The sequence below is a fragment of the Palaemon carinicauda genome, chromosome 17 (genome assembly GCF_036898095.1).
Source record: "Palaemon carinicauda isolate YSFRI2023 chromosome 17, ASM3689809v2, whole genome shotgun sequence".
In the NCBI taxonomy this organism is placed as follows: domain Eukaryota; kingdom Metazoa; phylum Arthropoda; class Malacostraca; order Decapoda; family Palaemonidae; genus Palaemon; species Palaemon carinicauda.
The window spans coordinates 66,606,871-66,623,153 of record NC_090741.1 but is presented as its reverse complement, the minus strand read 5'-3'; the positions used below and the strand labels follow the sequence as shown (position 1 = coordinate 66,623,153).

The 16,283-nt window shown below is 37.7% G+C and overlaps 1 protein-coding gene across 2 annotated transcripts in view; it reads right to left on the bottom strand.

Moving 5' to 3' along the window:
* LOC137656839 (integrin alpha-PS3-like) overlaps window positions 1-16,283 on the bottom strand; it is a 114,799-nt gene that overhangs the window by 73,822 nt on the left and 24,694 nt on the right. For both annotated transcript variants that reach the window (XM_068391171.1, XM_068391173.1), the window contains exons 5-7: window positions 9,274-9,400; window positions 6,076-6,207; window positions 1,284-1,525 (exon numbers count right to left, since the gene is read on the bottom strand). In XM_068391171.1, the coding sequence (XP_068247272.1) occupies window positions 1,284-1,525; window positions 6,076-6,207; window positions 9,274-9,400 (501 nt within the window). The remainder of the gene's footprint in view (window positions 1-1,283; window positions 1,526-6,075; window positions 6,208-9,273; window positions 9,401-16,283) is intronic.

Below are 16,283 nucleotides of genomic sequence, written 5' to 3'. Positions count from 1 at the left end.
ATTTGCGGATGACACACAATTTTACTTCTTCATAAATGCTATAGAGGACACTACTGAAATTCTAAACCGAATCCTTGATATTGGTAGAAAATGGATGACAATTAAATAGGTAAAATTAAATGAGAACAAAACTGAGTTCATGGTGGTGGGTAAGAGAAACAGCGTGAGAAGCTTGGGTGATATTCAAATGAACATAAATAATGACTCGGTTCCAATATCTAGTAAAATTCCTGATTTAGGTGTATTTCTTGACTATAACTTGTCTCTCAATGCCCAAATAAATAATGTAGTAAAAACTGTCGGTTATCATCTAAGAAATATTGCTTTTATAAAAAAGTACCTGGACGAAAATTCTGTAAAAAAAACTTGTGATAAACTGTGTTATTACCAGGATTGAGTACTGCAACTCCATCTATTACAATTTACCAAAAGTGCAACTTAAGAAATTACAAAACATAATAAACAGAGGAGCAAGACTGATAAAAGGTGTCCCACTTAGAGAAAAGATCACCCTATACTAATTGATTTACCCTGGCTGCGGATTAAAGCAGGAATTGAATTTAAAATATGTACAATAACCCACCAAGTTATCAGAACCGGTCGTCCAAAATACTCAAGAAAATTGCTACATATTGCGCAGCCAACAAATCATGTCAACATGAGAATAGTTACAGATGGTTTCAAACTATTGGAACCTAGATATATGTCTACTGTAGGCTCCAGAGCCTTTGAATATGTGGCCTCGAGACTGTACAGTAAGCTCCCACGAGACATTCGAATGATTGAAGATATTAAGGCTTTCAGGGGGAAACTGAAGACTTTCCTATTCCATGAGTCGTATGACAGTGATGATTTAACAGTAAATGAGCAATACGTAATATGAAACGGTGAATACTCAGAATGAACAAGATATAACGACAGTAAAGGTCCTGTAGAGAGTGGGGTCCCCCTGCTGTATGGGACCGGAAAAGCAACCGTCAAAGTAAAGTAAAGTAGTACCTCTAAGGTAAACATGAGGTAAAATTTTCTAGTTGAGAAGCTCACACTTTGGGATCATGTAGCAAATGAATTTATGTTAAGTATTGAAATTAAGAAGTGAAATAGACTGATAAATATACTACCATACTGTATAGGCGACTTATCTTAATGAATTATGCTAGAATATTATCTTGCTGTAGGATTGCTAAATTTTCAAGAAGAATTTACCTGATAACACACATGCATAGTCTGTACTGTATATTTGTACTGCACTATATTCCAAATCTTAACCCACATTACAATACCTTGCCATGAGCAGATGCTGAGTTTGGACCTCCTGTGGCATAAAGCAGTTCGTCCTTGTTGAAGAATCTACCAGATGTCACAGCATATCCAAATAGATCAAAGTCTTCGATGCTAGCTGTGTAGTAAGGATTAGGCACTCTCAAAGAAGTAAACATCATAGTTTCTGGCACTTTTGGACTTGGTTGACGAGAGGTATTCGCATCTGGGTCCGGGTTAGAATCTTTCATGAGAATAACTGAACCTGCATGGAATAAAAAAAAGAGAAAAGTTACAGAACAGTACACCAATTTAGTCGTTGTATCCATGGAATAAAATCAGCTTGATAATTAAAAGCAAAATTTTAATTAGATATGAAAAATTATACTCAAGATTTCATGATAATCAAATAATATGTTAAGTAGTATGAAAATAGATAAGATATTGATTCTTTCTATAAAGTATTTGAATGTTATTGCCTCTTAACTTCTACAATATGAATTGGAATTTATGAGTAAGCCTGCATTATTTTAACACTTTTCTAATAGTACTTTAGGATAGCTAGAACTATGATCAAATTAGTCTCAAGCCCCCCCCCCCCCATAAAAGAAGTCCCCAGAGTCCTTCTTTCTACCTATTCGAGTACAGTATGATTCAAGTCTTTTTGAGTGCCTCTCATAATGAAGCATTTTAATTTTTTTTGCCTGTCTGGTGTCTGAAAACCTTCTGCAGTTTCACTACCCAGTAATTATTTGAATGAATGCTACCTGGGAATCATCTTGTTTTAATCATCAAAGCCACTGGCTCTCCAACCTTTTAAAAAAACTTTCTACCCTGTACTCTATCCATATCCTCCTTCCCTCTGATGCCTAGGAGACCTTAAAGTGTTGCACCACAGGATGAACACACCATAGGCCTATTGATACCAAGAACTTCATATGTTCAGTTGGCCAAATAGAGTAGACAAACCTCTTCAGTTCTGACTTAATCCAAGATTTTGAAAATGGTTGATATGGTAGAATTTGAAGGAGTTAAAATGTATCTTTGTTTGGTTTTATGATGTGTAGGTACCAAATTGTTTTGAAAAATATTTGGTAGAAATTGAGCTGGTACGGCAAGAATTAGTGAGAGAGGCAAGGGAATTGAATTCCTTTTCCTACAATAACAAACAGGAAAAAAAAACTGTGGAATCATTAATAAGGTAGCGGGTTAGTAGAATGTGGTAAGAAGAGGTAACCTTGTACCTTTGAAATTAACAATGATTATGAAGCAGTGTAGTAATCTCATTATTGAGATCGAGAGACTGTTAGTTCTTTGGGGGTATCCAATAAAGGAGCATCTGAAAGAAGAATTTAAAAATGCCAAACTTAGCACAATAGGTTGTCAAAACTGATAACAAGGTATTATCCTAATTGATTTCAAGGTAGAATGGGATAAAATTAAAAATTAAGGTTTTCATTAAGTAACGTTTATGGTACAGGTAAAAAAGCTCAATTACAGTAATAAGTATAAGCTTAGGAGCTTCCCACTTAACTATCAAGTAAGTGCCCGCAAACTTATTTTGCAGAGTGAGCAGTTAGGAACTAGGAATATAAGGAATGTTATTTATTTTTTTGTTATTGTTTCATTTTATTTTTATATTTTATTCCTCCGTGGTTTTTATATTCCTAGTTATGTTTTCATGTCAGAAAGTGTGTTTTTATGTCCTAGATTATGATGACTACTGCATTACGATAGGTAAGTGACTTCGGTGCGTACGTATTTAGTTTTTTTTCCGACTTTTGTCCAAACGTGAGTTACATGTTGGAACAGATTTCCGTCGTAACTTACTGTAAGTTCTGAATGAAATAATACTCTAGGTTACTCTGGTACTCACCAACTCCTCTGTTCTTCCTCATTGATGCTGTGATTCATGATGATTATGAGGTGACGATTATATAATTCTTATCTTGATGATGTGAATATAAATGATAGCGTAGGCATTGTGAAGGTGGGTTTTGATATTGATCCACAGATGAAATATCAGAAAAGTTGATTGGAGAAATAGAGGACACTTGAATAGCTATTGAATGAAGAATGTTGTGAAGAACAGTTAATGCAGAGGATTGCTTGTTGGGAGCAGATGGTGCAGAGATTTGTGTGTCAGTAGTAAAATGTCTATTGTACCAGTACTAGTAATTAACCCTTTCTTTCTCTATCTTTGGGACGAACGTCGTGATACTCAGCAGTTTTCTCTGCTTTTTCATAGCCAGGCCTTCTCCATTATGAGGCTCAATACTACACAGTATTCTAGAAGTTTTATTCCAGCTGTCACCAAGTTGTGGAATGATCTTCCTAATCGGGTAGTTGAATCAGTAGAACTTCAAAAGTTCAAAGTTGGAGCAAATGTTTTTATGTTGACCAGGCCGACATGAGTCTTTTTATTGTTTATATATGACATATCTGTTTTTGACGTTGTTAATAGTTTATATAAGACGTATCTGTTTTGACGCTGTTACTGTTCTTAGAATGATATATTGTTAATTTATTCTCATCTTTTATTTATTTCCCTATTTCCTTTCCTCACTGGGCTATTTTTCCCTGTTGGAGCCCTTGGGCTTATAGCATCTTACTTTTCCAACTAGGGTTGTAGCTTGGCTAGTAATAATAATAATAATAATAATAATAATAATAATAATAAAATGACTGCTGCAGAGTAATTCAGTTAAGAGATAACATTAATACCATGCTGTACTATATCCAATTCTGCCGGTTAATTTCCTCCTACTCTTCTGTTGATGACTTGCAGAACTTTCTGGTATTCCTGAATGTGTAATGACTTCTTCATCTAATATACCTCATTCTTTCCCACTGAGTTATCATGCTGAGTGGAGTATCTTCCTGACAATGCCATCCATGTCTGGGAAGCCTTTAAAATAATTGATGACATTCCACAAATTCATTTTGCAGACATTGATGGTTTAAGGCTTTAACTTGTTCATTGCTCCCTTCATAGATGAAGCAGCACTGGCAATTGTTAGCTCCTTTCAGCAGTCCATTATGTTCATATGTGAGTCTGCATCGAGAGCTATATGGGTGACCTCAAACACTTGCCAAGTGTAGTAGGGTTTTATGCATTTGATAAAACCTTCTTTCAGAGGTTGCAGAAGTTATATCATATTTGTAGATGGGAATTCAATATGTATATTTTCATTTTCCATGATGATGTCCAGAGGATGTCTGGGAAATCAATCCAGAGCATCACCTTGAAAGGCAGAGCTTCCTACTTGAGATACACATTCGGTTTAGGAATGAAATATTTATGAAATCACTGCTTAGACTATAATACAATGACTTATGTAGTGGCATTGTGTTGCCAGAAAACATAAAGCATGTGTTTATTCTTTGCATTTTGAAGCATCCAGGTTTTTTCACTCAATACATAATGAATGGCTTTATTGTGTAGCCGGCAGTATTGTCATAAAACTGGGGCCTGTCTATTTCTTGCTTTAAATTAGGGTGTCTGCTTCGTATTTTCGTGGATGTAGGTCCATTTTATTTGTTTTATTAGAAGAGGTTCGTCTCATCATAGTTAAACTCTTGCTTACGTTTGTAGCCTCCATTATTGCTCTTGACCTGACCAGATAAATGCCTGTAGCTACCTTATTCCAGCTTACTGATTCTGCCATAATTTTCACATTCAAATTATATTGCTTTCTGAACCTATCAACCTATCCCTTACATGCTATGAAAGGCTTTTTTCTTTCTCATGTACCTACAATACTACTACTCTACTGGTAAAATATCTAAGATGTTTTAAGACTTTCCATCATAACATATGGGAATCAATGGAAGTTCTTCATCTGGTCATGTCTGCATTCCACAAATTCAAAGCCTTTTGTGTTTTACTAGCACTTTATCACATACCATTGCACTCACCTCATCATTGCTTGTGCTTATCTCTTTCCTTTTCTTAAGAATTTGTCTTGTCAAATATTCATTCTTCCTATACTTTCTGACATCTTCAGCACATTAGTTTCCATTTTTTCATTAACTTGAGATTTTTCCCCCTATCCACAAGAGAAAACAACCAATGAAGGCACCCGGGCTTTGCAAAGAGACTCAATTCACATGCAACATGTTTAAAGGCCCTATTTGATACATAATGGTTCACAAGGTAGTTGGATTCTCTTTGTTTGTAGGGCAAACTTAGTCAGATTGCAGTTAGCACAAATATACCTTGAGGATGGGCAGAATGGCTTTCTTGCTTGCTTGGTTGTGAGTTTGTGAGAAAATGAATGTCATGAAATTTTGAAAATTTTCTGAGCTGTAAGCAGCACAGCTGATTGAATTTGAACATATAATTTTTGACAGTGGTTCATATTTTGCTGTCTGAAAATAAGTGAACCTTGAATGATGAATCTGTAGATGAGGAGGACCTGACTGACATTCTAATAAATTCCTTATTAGAGAGTGCTATTGAACATTCCTTATTAAGCACTCCCTCTCCCCATTTTCTTTCTATCTCTTGGCTTCTGGACTAATGATCAGGTTAGCTAGGTTGGTAGCGTCGTGGGCTTCTGTTTCAGAGGTCCCGATTTTGCGCCCCCCGCTAGGACGTGGATATCGTGAGACCTTCTACCAGGGGGTACTCCCCAGGGTGGTCCCTTGTGGGGGGGAGGTTAGAGGGGGCTAGTGATAGTCCCTACTGGCTTATGGTCGCCCGAGCAGAATGATGTAGATCGTCTGAGTGGAGACCTAAAACCTGCAACTTTAACTTTTAATAAAAAAGTTTGCAAAATTTCAACCCACAGTTGAAAAAACCGTGAAACTTGCCTTGCCAATTGAAGATTCCTGGAGCACCAATAAGCATTTCGTTTGGAGTATCTGGAAAGTGAATGGATATCCCAGCCTGTCCATGTGAATAATAGAACAGATTCCTACCACGAGTGTGGTATGTCTGCTTAGCTGAAAAGGGAACAGGAATAACTTGTTAGAGTATACTTTACAGATTTCATTACTATTCATAATTATCTTATTTCATTTAAGATATTGGAATGATTTGTTTGCTCTAGATTGCTGCTGCATTAGCATACATTGAATAGGAATTAAAATTTAGTAAAAAAAAAAAAACTTGAAATGTAAGGATTAGAAAGAATTATAAATCACAGATATTGAACATGATTACAAGAATTATAGCTCTAAAGCATGATCTTAGAGTACTTCACAGCCCCCTTTTTACTTTGGTTTTATTATCAGAAACTTTGAAATATATGTAGTTTCCCAAATTAGGTATGCTACTGTAAGATCATTTTTGTGCTTCATTAGGTTACATATCTATCAAGATTTAACTTTTGATTTATCCTGAAAAATTATATCTTGCTATGTTTTCTTCAGTCCAGTTTGCATTTTTAGTTTTGTATATAGTTTCAAACATAGCATTTGAGTATGAATTTATGATTTAGTATCATCTTCAATTTGGTATTTTGCTGCTAACTCCTGGGTATAGTCTCTCGTTGATTTATATCTTCTATCATTAAAGGCCCTCACCTCATTTTTAGCAGTTGTTTTGTTCAGGTTTAATTACTTGTCTTCAATTGCTAGATGAGCCACAAGTAGTCATCTAATCATTGGTTCTTATATGCAACAAGAGAGGATTTTAAGGATTGCTGCTGCTGCCATGTTCTTTGCTTCAGTCTCTATCTCCAGATCCACTAGAAAGTCATCTTTTTTGACAGCCTGCTCTTTTACAGATCTTTCAGACTGCTGTTCTGTCTTGCCTGGTAGCTACCCTTCCCTCTCATCTGTGTTCCTTACTCTCCCTGTTCACTTAACTCCTACATTTCCCTCTGACTGCCATATGTATTCAACTATTTTGCTGCTTGTCCTTCATTTAGTAATTGTTACCATGATGAGTGAGTTCTTATATATGGTTTGTTTAAAGGTACACTTTGTCCATGGTTGACCTGAGGCAGATACATCTGACACAAAGCATTGATATGAATGTTCTGCTTTCCCCAATCAGTGGCCTCCTCTTTGCAGTGACTATGAATCAAGTAGCAACTGCCACATGACGATGGACACTTTACAGATTGAGATTGCTCCTCCAGATGTTACCATGCCTGTGGCCACAGTCAACATATTACCACCACCTGAAGACATTCCATTTCATAGGCCTAGTTGCGGACATTCACCATCTTCAGGTAACCCTATTAATGGTTACTCTACTGACAAAGATTAATTTTCAGCCACTAAGGAATCTGTATGGATTGAAAATTTGGTTGGGTCTTCCTCATCAAAGGTTGTGTCTTTCAGTAAGAAGAATCAAAGTTATAATACCAGTAGATACTGAGACTGTGATAACGAAGATTCTAACACAATCATTTTTAGACTTGTTTCATCCTTAATTGACTGTGATCATGATTGCTCCCACAATATTGCAGGGACACCAATTGAGGCACAATTAGCATTCGTGACTATTTTTTCCATGTATAGAGCCAATCAGTAGCTTGCACTATCTCAAGTGCAGTACTTCTACCATTGACCTCGATGGCAACTAGTTCAGTGAGAGTACTTAGAAAATTATCACCCTGAAGAAACTTCCATTAATCATAACCCCTTAAGCCTAAGCTCTAGTGCTTTGGTGGGCAGTGACAAGATTACGTTACTTTCTTCAACCTCCATGAAGTAAAACAGTCAGCCTGAATTCAGTAAGGGAGAGCCATTCTTTCTTCAAATCTATTTATTAACACCACTGTTACCAATCAAGACGAAGCAGAAAACCACCTCTCTTCGTATAAGATGGTAACACTTGTTGGCTGACAAAAGGAAGTTGAATATTTTCCTTCCCTTATTACGTGCCTCCAGTAACGTTTCCTCTTTGATTTTCTCCAGTATTGTATCGTTACTAACAGTTTCTTTAATTTTCTATTAGTAGAATCATTTCTGCAATGGATTAATTTTTTTCCTTCAGAGATAACCAGATTAACTATGTGTTTGACCTGCCATTAGCTACAACTGTCATGGAAATCTTTATTGAAATTAGGCTTAGGATGGAGAGATGGGAACCATTAAATTCTATCACAAATTCATCGCCACCCCGACAGCCTTCAGTTCCAATGAAAAGATACTCTAGTTTCAAGTCCTATGTTTTGGCCTGTAACTATTTCCCAATGATTTAGATGGACCTTGACAGTAGTGGCTGTATAGGCGAATTGAATTGGCCTAAGGCTTTATAGATACCTAAATGCCTAGCTTTTTGTGGTGCTGGGGACAGCAGAACAGAGACACCTGACTTTATCATATCAAGTCTGTCAAACCCTGGGACACCAAAGACATAGTCAGACATGCTTCTTCCTTTCTTTCAGTGGAAATTATTAATGGCCATCGGCACAGACATGTTATCGGGTTACCTACCAGAGGATAGGATAACAAGATTTCAATCCATAATTCATTGGTGATGCTCAGATCCTTTGGTAAAGCTGTTGTAATTACTGATCAGACACTGAAGAAATGTACTTCATAAAGCTCCTTCAGGTTAGATTAATTTCAGCTACAAGTATTGATGCTCAGATAAACAGCAGCTCTACAGGAAAAAATTTAAGCTGATGCCTCAAGAAAATGCTTGGAGGACCTTTTGTGGTAGAAAAACACCAGTCACCTATTAGTAGGAGTCACTTTAGTCCCACTCTGTTTTTTTTTTAGATATTGTCTAAGAATTGGTCAAATTAAGATAATCATTCAACTGTACTTATGGTAAGTTATTCTGTTCTCAAGGGTGGCTTAAAAGTTAAGATCTTGATTTTTAATATATTTAATTTCTCAGTATATTTACCAAGAAAATTTATGTTTCTTTTATATAGTATTCTGAAAGCTCTGTCATTCACAAAGAAGGATTGTGGGATAGTTGCCCCGGTTAAATACAGGAACGGTTAAGCATATCAATAGTAATATTTCGTACAGACTAAATACATATCATCACACTGTATGTCAAATGAAATATTTGGGTTTATAGACAAAAATCTCTCAACTTACCACTATTGAGGAGAGGTATGAATTTGTGGGCTGGTGCATCTTGGAGTGAAGCATTAAGCCAGTAACATGCTCCATTCATGAGATTCCGTGTCATATAGTATTGATTCTCCCATCGAGGAGCACATGTCTATTGGAAAGAAGTAATTTTTTTTATTGTTTAGGTTTAGAAGGTTTTCATCTTAGAAATAGAAATGCACAGGCATTTTTATTAAGATTAACAAATTGGTTTTCATGAGATTCTGCCTACGATAACTAGGGCATTATTTTTAAGAAATTCAAATTTGACTTAAAAGATTGGAATTTCTCCCGGAGAAAGGAAAGCAAATTATTTTTTTCCCATGAGTTATTATTTGTAAATTACCAAGGGATTGTTTTCAAAAAGTTTTATAAGGAGCTTTATGTTATCATAGAAATACAGTACTAAAAATGCAATCTGATGAAATGGCATAACAAGGTGGAAATCCTCGTTTAATGACTTCAGTAAATTTGATGGCATTTCAAAGCGAAAAATGGTGATTTATTAAATATAGTCAACGATCTTATGCTATTTCAGGCTTAATCTGACATAGCTGCCATCTTAGGGAATGTTGTTGTTGTAGATTCCCTGGCCCTTCCGGACAGGCACGGGCTTTTGCAATCTTGGACACAGAGGTTCAGTCCTCAACTGTCTTCCTTCTGGCTACCCAATGAGACCTGGTTTATTTTTGCCAACAAACCACTATGGGTTGGACCTCCCTTGCCTGCTCCCTGCTGCTACCGGTCATGATGTCTTAAGTTTGCAAACTGATCATCGAGAGCACATGTTTACCAGTTTCCCATAAGCATTAATTACAAGGCTCGCTCGGGGCTGAGCAAAACCAACAGCAAGGACTTCTCTTTGGGCTGAGAACCTTGCAAGACCCTGGCCACACCGGTCGGGTCTTTTACCCTTTGGGGCTATGACCTACTATCTAAGAGCCTCCGTCCGGAAACAAGGTCCGGGAAATCTGCGCACGCACATACACTTGCAGCCCGTAAGTGTTGACCCATCTTTGTAAAGTCTTGGCCAAAGGGATAAGAGATAAACAATGAAGAGGGAAAGTGGCAGTGATGCACTTCTCCATAATTAAGTGTCAACATCTTTGAAAGCGGGAAGATAGGGACCAGTGAAAGAAGCAGTTACCACACTGATTTAGTCATTGATTGTTGATGTCCAAACAATATATATTTGGTATATGGTGTGAGTGGATGCTGTTAGGTGGCTGTTTGAAAAAGAGAATGGAATCTTGATCATCGATCTCAAAGATCAAGAGGTTTTCGGCATGTCAGGAAAATAGTAGATATGGAAATATTCAGCATCAATCATAGACTAATTTAAGCAGTGGCTCTCATGATAAGCAATGTTTATGCATATTTGTTTAAAACAGTCGCAAATGTAGGAGAGAAGAGGCATTATTATCATCATTATCATTTTTATTCTACAACAAGCAGTTTATTCTGAGGGGAATGGAAAATTCAAGAACTAAGTGAGCCAGGTTTTCATACCTGTGAACCCACTGCACAGTCACTCAGTGAGTATTCAGACCTGTATTCATACAGTGGGATTGAGAGGCCTCCAGATTGGCGAAAGACAGTGAAAGTAATAATTTGATCTGATTTAGAGTTAGATTATACATCTTGATAAATGGCTTGTAGCAAGATGCCTAAGTCAACGCTAAATAATAGGAAAAAATTATTTTCGTTTCTTAATATTGATTTGAGTACCTCTTGAGCACACAGTTTGATCGAAAGTATGGAGAGATGACGAACCACTTTCCAGTGGGTATACAGTTATGGACACCCGCTTTATGTCATACCCGTAATCTTTGGTATGAAGTTTGGTCCATTTAGTTATCAACATTACTCTATTATATTTTAGGGTTTCAGTTGTCATAATTATTAGAATTATTATTTTTAATTAACCCCACTGTGTTGGTGATACAGTGAACCCTCGCTACTTCGCGGTTCGACAATCGCGGATTCACCACTTCGCGGGGTTTTCCCATAACCCATATATATATACATATCGCGGATTTTCCGGAAAATTCGAAAATACCGCGAAATCTGAAGACAACCAAATACGATATTTTGTTACCTGTAATTCCATTAATACTGTAATTAGTAATATCTGCTCTTACTGATTGTTCATTGCATTACATATGATATATAATTCAGCACAGAAAGAAATAAAACACGAAAAGAGAATGTGATCATACGATAATTCAGTACGTAGTAAAATTAAATCGAACATGAAACGCAAATCAGATGCAGTCATACCATATTAGAATGGTGTGTACTGTAATGGATGTGCTTCTTTTCCATGAATCTTTTGTATGTATACGTACGTAGTACAGTACTGCATCCAATAATATTCTTTGTTGCAAAAATCACATTTCGAATACTGTAAGCGTACGAGAGAGAGAGAGAGAGAGAGAGAGAGAGAGAGAGAAAGAGAGAGAGAGAGAGAGAGAGGCGTAAAATAGCGTACGTAAATTTTTATTATTATTGTTATTATTATTATTATTGTTGTTGTTGTTAATAAAATTATTATTGTTATTATTATTAATCATTATTATTATTATTATTACTGTACAGTATTATTATCATTATTTATTATTATTACGGTATTGTACTTAATCTACGTACGTTCAGTATGCGCGGGGGCATCTTCTATGAGTAACCAACGCGCCATAGTACTGTAAGACGGGTTGTGATTGGTTCAAGCGCTGATAGATGACGAATCAAAACTCAAGTTTTGTTATCTAGCCTGTGATTGGTGTTTTGCCCGCATCTTCTACCCGCAGCATCAAAGTTCTCGCGGGGCTGGATCGTTCACTTTCTCTTTCCGCGTATTGCTGAGTAGACGTTCTTAAGTTTGTAAAGTTTAATCTGTGCTGTGTGCGACTGTTTTAAGTTGAACTTTTTGTTGAACTTTCTGTTACAATGCCTCCCAAGCGTTCTGCTTCTAGTAAGGCTGGTAGTGAGCCTAAACGCCACCGAAGGATGATGACGATAGCTGAGAAGGTTACGCTTCTCGACATGTTAAAAGATGGTAGAAGTTACGCGGCCGCCGGCCGCCATTTTGGCATCAACGAATCCACCGTTCGCTACATCAAGAAGGACGAGGCGAACATTAGAAAGACTGCTGCAATCACCTTTAGCAGATCAGCGAAGCGAGTCGTTACTACGCGTAATAAAACGATCGTACGCATGGAAGGTGCTTTAGCTGTGTGGATTGCCGACTGCCGGAAGAAGAACATAGCGTTGGATACGAACACCATCCAAACAAAGGCTTTGAGCTTATATGAGAATTTTGCTGCAAAGGAACCTAAAGACGACGACGGCAACCATGCTGAAGATGATGATGATGCAGATGATCCTCAACCAGGGACATCCACTGATTCCCAGCCTTAGAAACGTTTTTCCGCAAGCAAAGGATGGTTCGCGAAGTTTCAGAAACGCTTCGCCCTGAAAAGCGTTTCCCTGCATGGGGAGTCTGCTTCCGCTGACACTGCCGCTGCTGAAACTTACGTGAACCAGACTTTCAAGAACATTATCGCTGAAGGTGGATACAAGCCGGAACAAGTCTTTAATATGGATGAAACCGGCTTGTTTTGGAAGAGAATGCCGTCGCGAACTTTCCTGTTCAAAGAGGAAGCCAAAGCCTCTGGCTTTAAGGCATTCAAGGATCGCGTTACCCTCGTGATGTGTGGCAATGCTGCTGGATTTTTGTTAAAGCCGGGGCTTATTTATAAGTCGAAAAATCCTCGCGCTTTGAAAAATAAAAATAAGAATCTCCTTCCCGTGTACTGGATGCATAATCAAAAAGCATGGATTACGAAGATGCTGACCTCCAACTGGTTCCACCAGTGTTTCATCCCGCAAGTCCATGAATATCTCTTAGAGAAGGGCTTGCCATTCAAGATCCTTCTCCTTATGGATAACGCTGGTGGACACGCAACTGACCTGTCGCGTGAGGGCGTTCAGGTTGAGTTCCTGCCACCCAACACCACGTCATTAATTCAACCAATGGACCAGGGGGTTATCAGGGCGTTCAAGGCCCTCTACACGAAGAATACCTTGGCGGACCTCGTTGCGTGTGTGGATGCTGCCCAAGATGACGAGGATGAAGATTTCAACTTAAAGGCGTACTGGCGGCAGTACACCATAGCCACGTGCCTGCAGAATATTCAAAAGGCACTTCAAGAGATGAAACCTGCAACCGTAAATGCGAGCTGGAAGAAGCTGTGGCCCGATATTGTTTACGACGACAAGGGATTTACTCCGTCGGAAATCCAACACTCTGCAATACGGAAATCTGTGCAGTTGGCTGCCATAATTGGAGGTGACGGGTTTGGCGACATGACGACTGAAGACGTCGACGAGTTGTTGGACTGCCATTCCCAGCCCCTAACTGACGCAGACCTCGAAGACCTGACGAAATTGGCAAGTGAGGAAGAGAGTGAGGGTACCCAGGAAGAGAGCCAAGAAAATGTCGAAGAAACGGGCTTAACATTAGAACGGCTTGCCAAGTTCTGCAACCATATGAAGGAGGCGAAAGAAATGTTACAAGAGTGGGACGAGGATATGGTTCGCTCGATGCAATTCTCAAATAAGGTCGATGACATCACGACTCCCTACAGGATGCTCTTGGATCGAAAAAAGAAGCAGCGGCAACAACTTCCGATCACAATGTTCTTCCAGCCTCGCAAAAAAGAGCCAGTTCCTCCTGCTAGTACGCCTTCGGAAGAAATTGAAGAAGTTGAAGAGGTGTCCCAGGAAAAGACACCTCCGTCTGAAGAGACGTAAAATACTATCATTGACTGCACAGTAGAACACATCATCAGCTTCATCATCATCATTTCTACTGTGCAGCAAATTCATCGCCATCGTCATTCAAGTTTTTCTTGAACTTCTTTCGTGGTGAGTACAGTAACAATCTTTATTTTTTACTTTAACCTGTTTTATAGTTTAGTAATGTACGTACTGTATGCATTAAGTTAAAGGGAAGGTTTTAAAAGTCTACATGTTGTAACCTATCATATTTTTTTTGTTTAAAATTTACATTTACGTACGTAAAACAATCTCTCTCTCTCTCTCTCTCTCTCTCTCTCTCTCTCTCTCTCTCTCTCTCTCTCTCTCTCTCTCTCTCTCTCTCTCAAATTGTTTTCCTGCTTTGCTACGTACAAGTACTGTATAATTTATATTTGTAAGGTAACATACATGTATTTTGTAAATGCTTTTACTGTAAATACTGTATGTACTGTATCATTATTTATCACTATCATCATGCGCGTTAAATGCCTTGTTTGTTCTGAGCGTGGTTGTTTACTGAGCGTACACGCCGTCGTTTCAGGCGGCGTCATAAAGAAAAAGATTTCATTTGGAAGTCCTAAGAAAAATACGTAAACTAAAACATTGGTAATAAAAAAATCAACATACAGTACTGTATAATCAATATAATCGATGCAAAAACTAACCTATACGTACATATATGTGTACACTAAATGAGTTTGTTTCTTCATTATGATCAGAGATGAACGTAAACAAAACATTGGTTGCCATTTTTTATCGTGCTTTTTAGGTGTTTAGGAAACACATGATATAAAATCGCCTTTAATATTTGTGCCTGTTTTAGTTTAGGGTGCTGTAGTACATGCATTAAGTGTTCTGTACATTAAAGGGTGGTTTGTTAACAGTACTACGTACAAGGGAAGGTTTTAAAAGTCCGAATATACATGTTAAATAAATAGGTAAATATGCTGTCACTACTTCGCGGATTTTCACCTATCGCGCCCGCGTCTGGAACCTATCTACCGCGATAAACGAGAGTTCACTGTACTATAAAAAACAAATTTTTCAGTGCCATTCAGTTTTATAATAGTCTCCATTCATCTTATATTTTCATATTAGGAAATGAGTGGTAAAATAGGCTCCCAAGGTCATGAGAATATTTATTTTGTTGTAATAGCTGCTTATTATCTTTTATATTTTATTAACAGAAAGGTAATAATCTACAAAGTTATAAAAACGAACTAAGTACAATGCCTAGAGATAGAGATATCAGTTGTGGTAGTGGAAAGATTGTGGTCAGTGGAGAACCAGGTTATCTGAATTGACTGTTTGTTTTTTATTATTGGATGCTTTTTTTTTTTTTTAGATTTCCTTGGTTGTGTTGGTGGTATAGGTTAAAAGGGGGCGGGGTGTCTTCCAATGTCTTCATCCAGTGTAAATTATTTAGGAGTATAGATACTCTGATCTTGGGTATACATGGAAACCTTGTCTTTTGCTTCAACTGTAAGCAGAACCTTGGTAGTGCTCTACCTTCCCTGGGTGTATAGCCTACATTAAGAAGATCATGATGGGGTATGCCACTGAAACCTACAGAAAGTCAGAAAGACCTTGCCTATGCCTAGATAGATCCAGTCAGTGGTCTAGACAGGGAAAAGAATTCTTTGATGGATACCTTTATTCATTGAGCAATTGCATATTGTTATGTATGGAGAAAATTGAGATGTCAGCATAGGTAATTTATGACATTAGTTTCTCGAACAAAATACCAGAATTACCATTAATAAACAGCATACCAACGAAACATCGTCACTAAAGACAAAGTGAGACCATCAGAATTTGTTATGTGAATTACATGCAATATAAAAAGATAATCATGGAGGTAAAGGAAACATTGCACCAACAATAGGTGAGAGGGTCAATCACATCATCTACAGAAACATGAATATCAGCCATCTCTTTATGAAGAACAGCCAAGTGACACCAGAGACGTCCTTTAAAAAATGGCTTCATACAAAATATTGCAAGTTCACTGGATGGATGACAACCACTTAACTATAGAATTTATTTTTCTTCCAGTTTCCTTCTTGTGGTTAAGAACATCAAAGAAGACTTGATTGAGGAACTGTTTATGGGTGTGAAGTTCCTCGACACAGCTTCAGACTATTGGTTCGTGTGCTTTCTTTATTCCCTACAAGGGG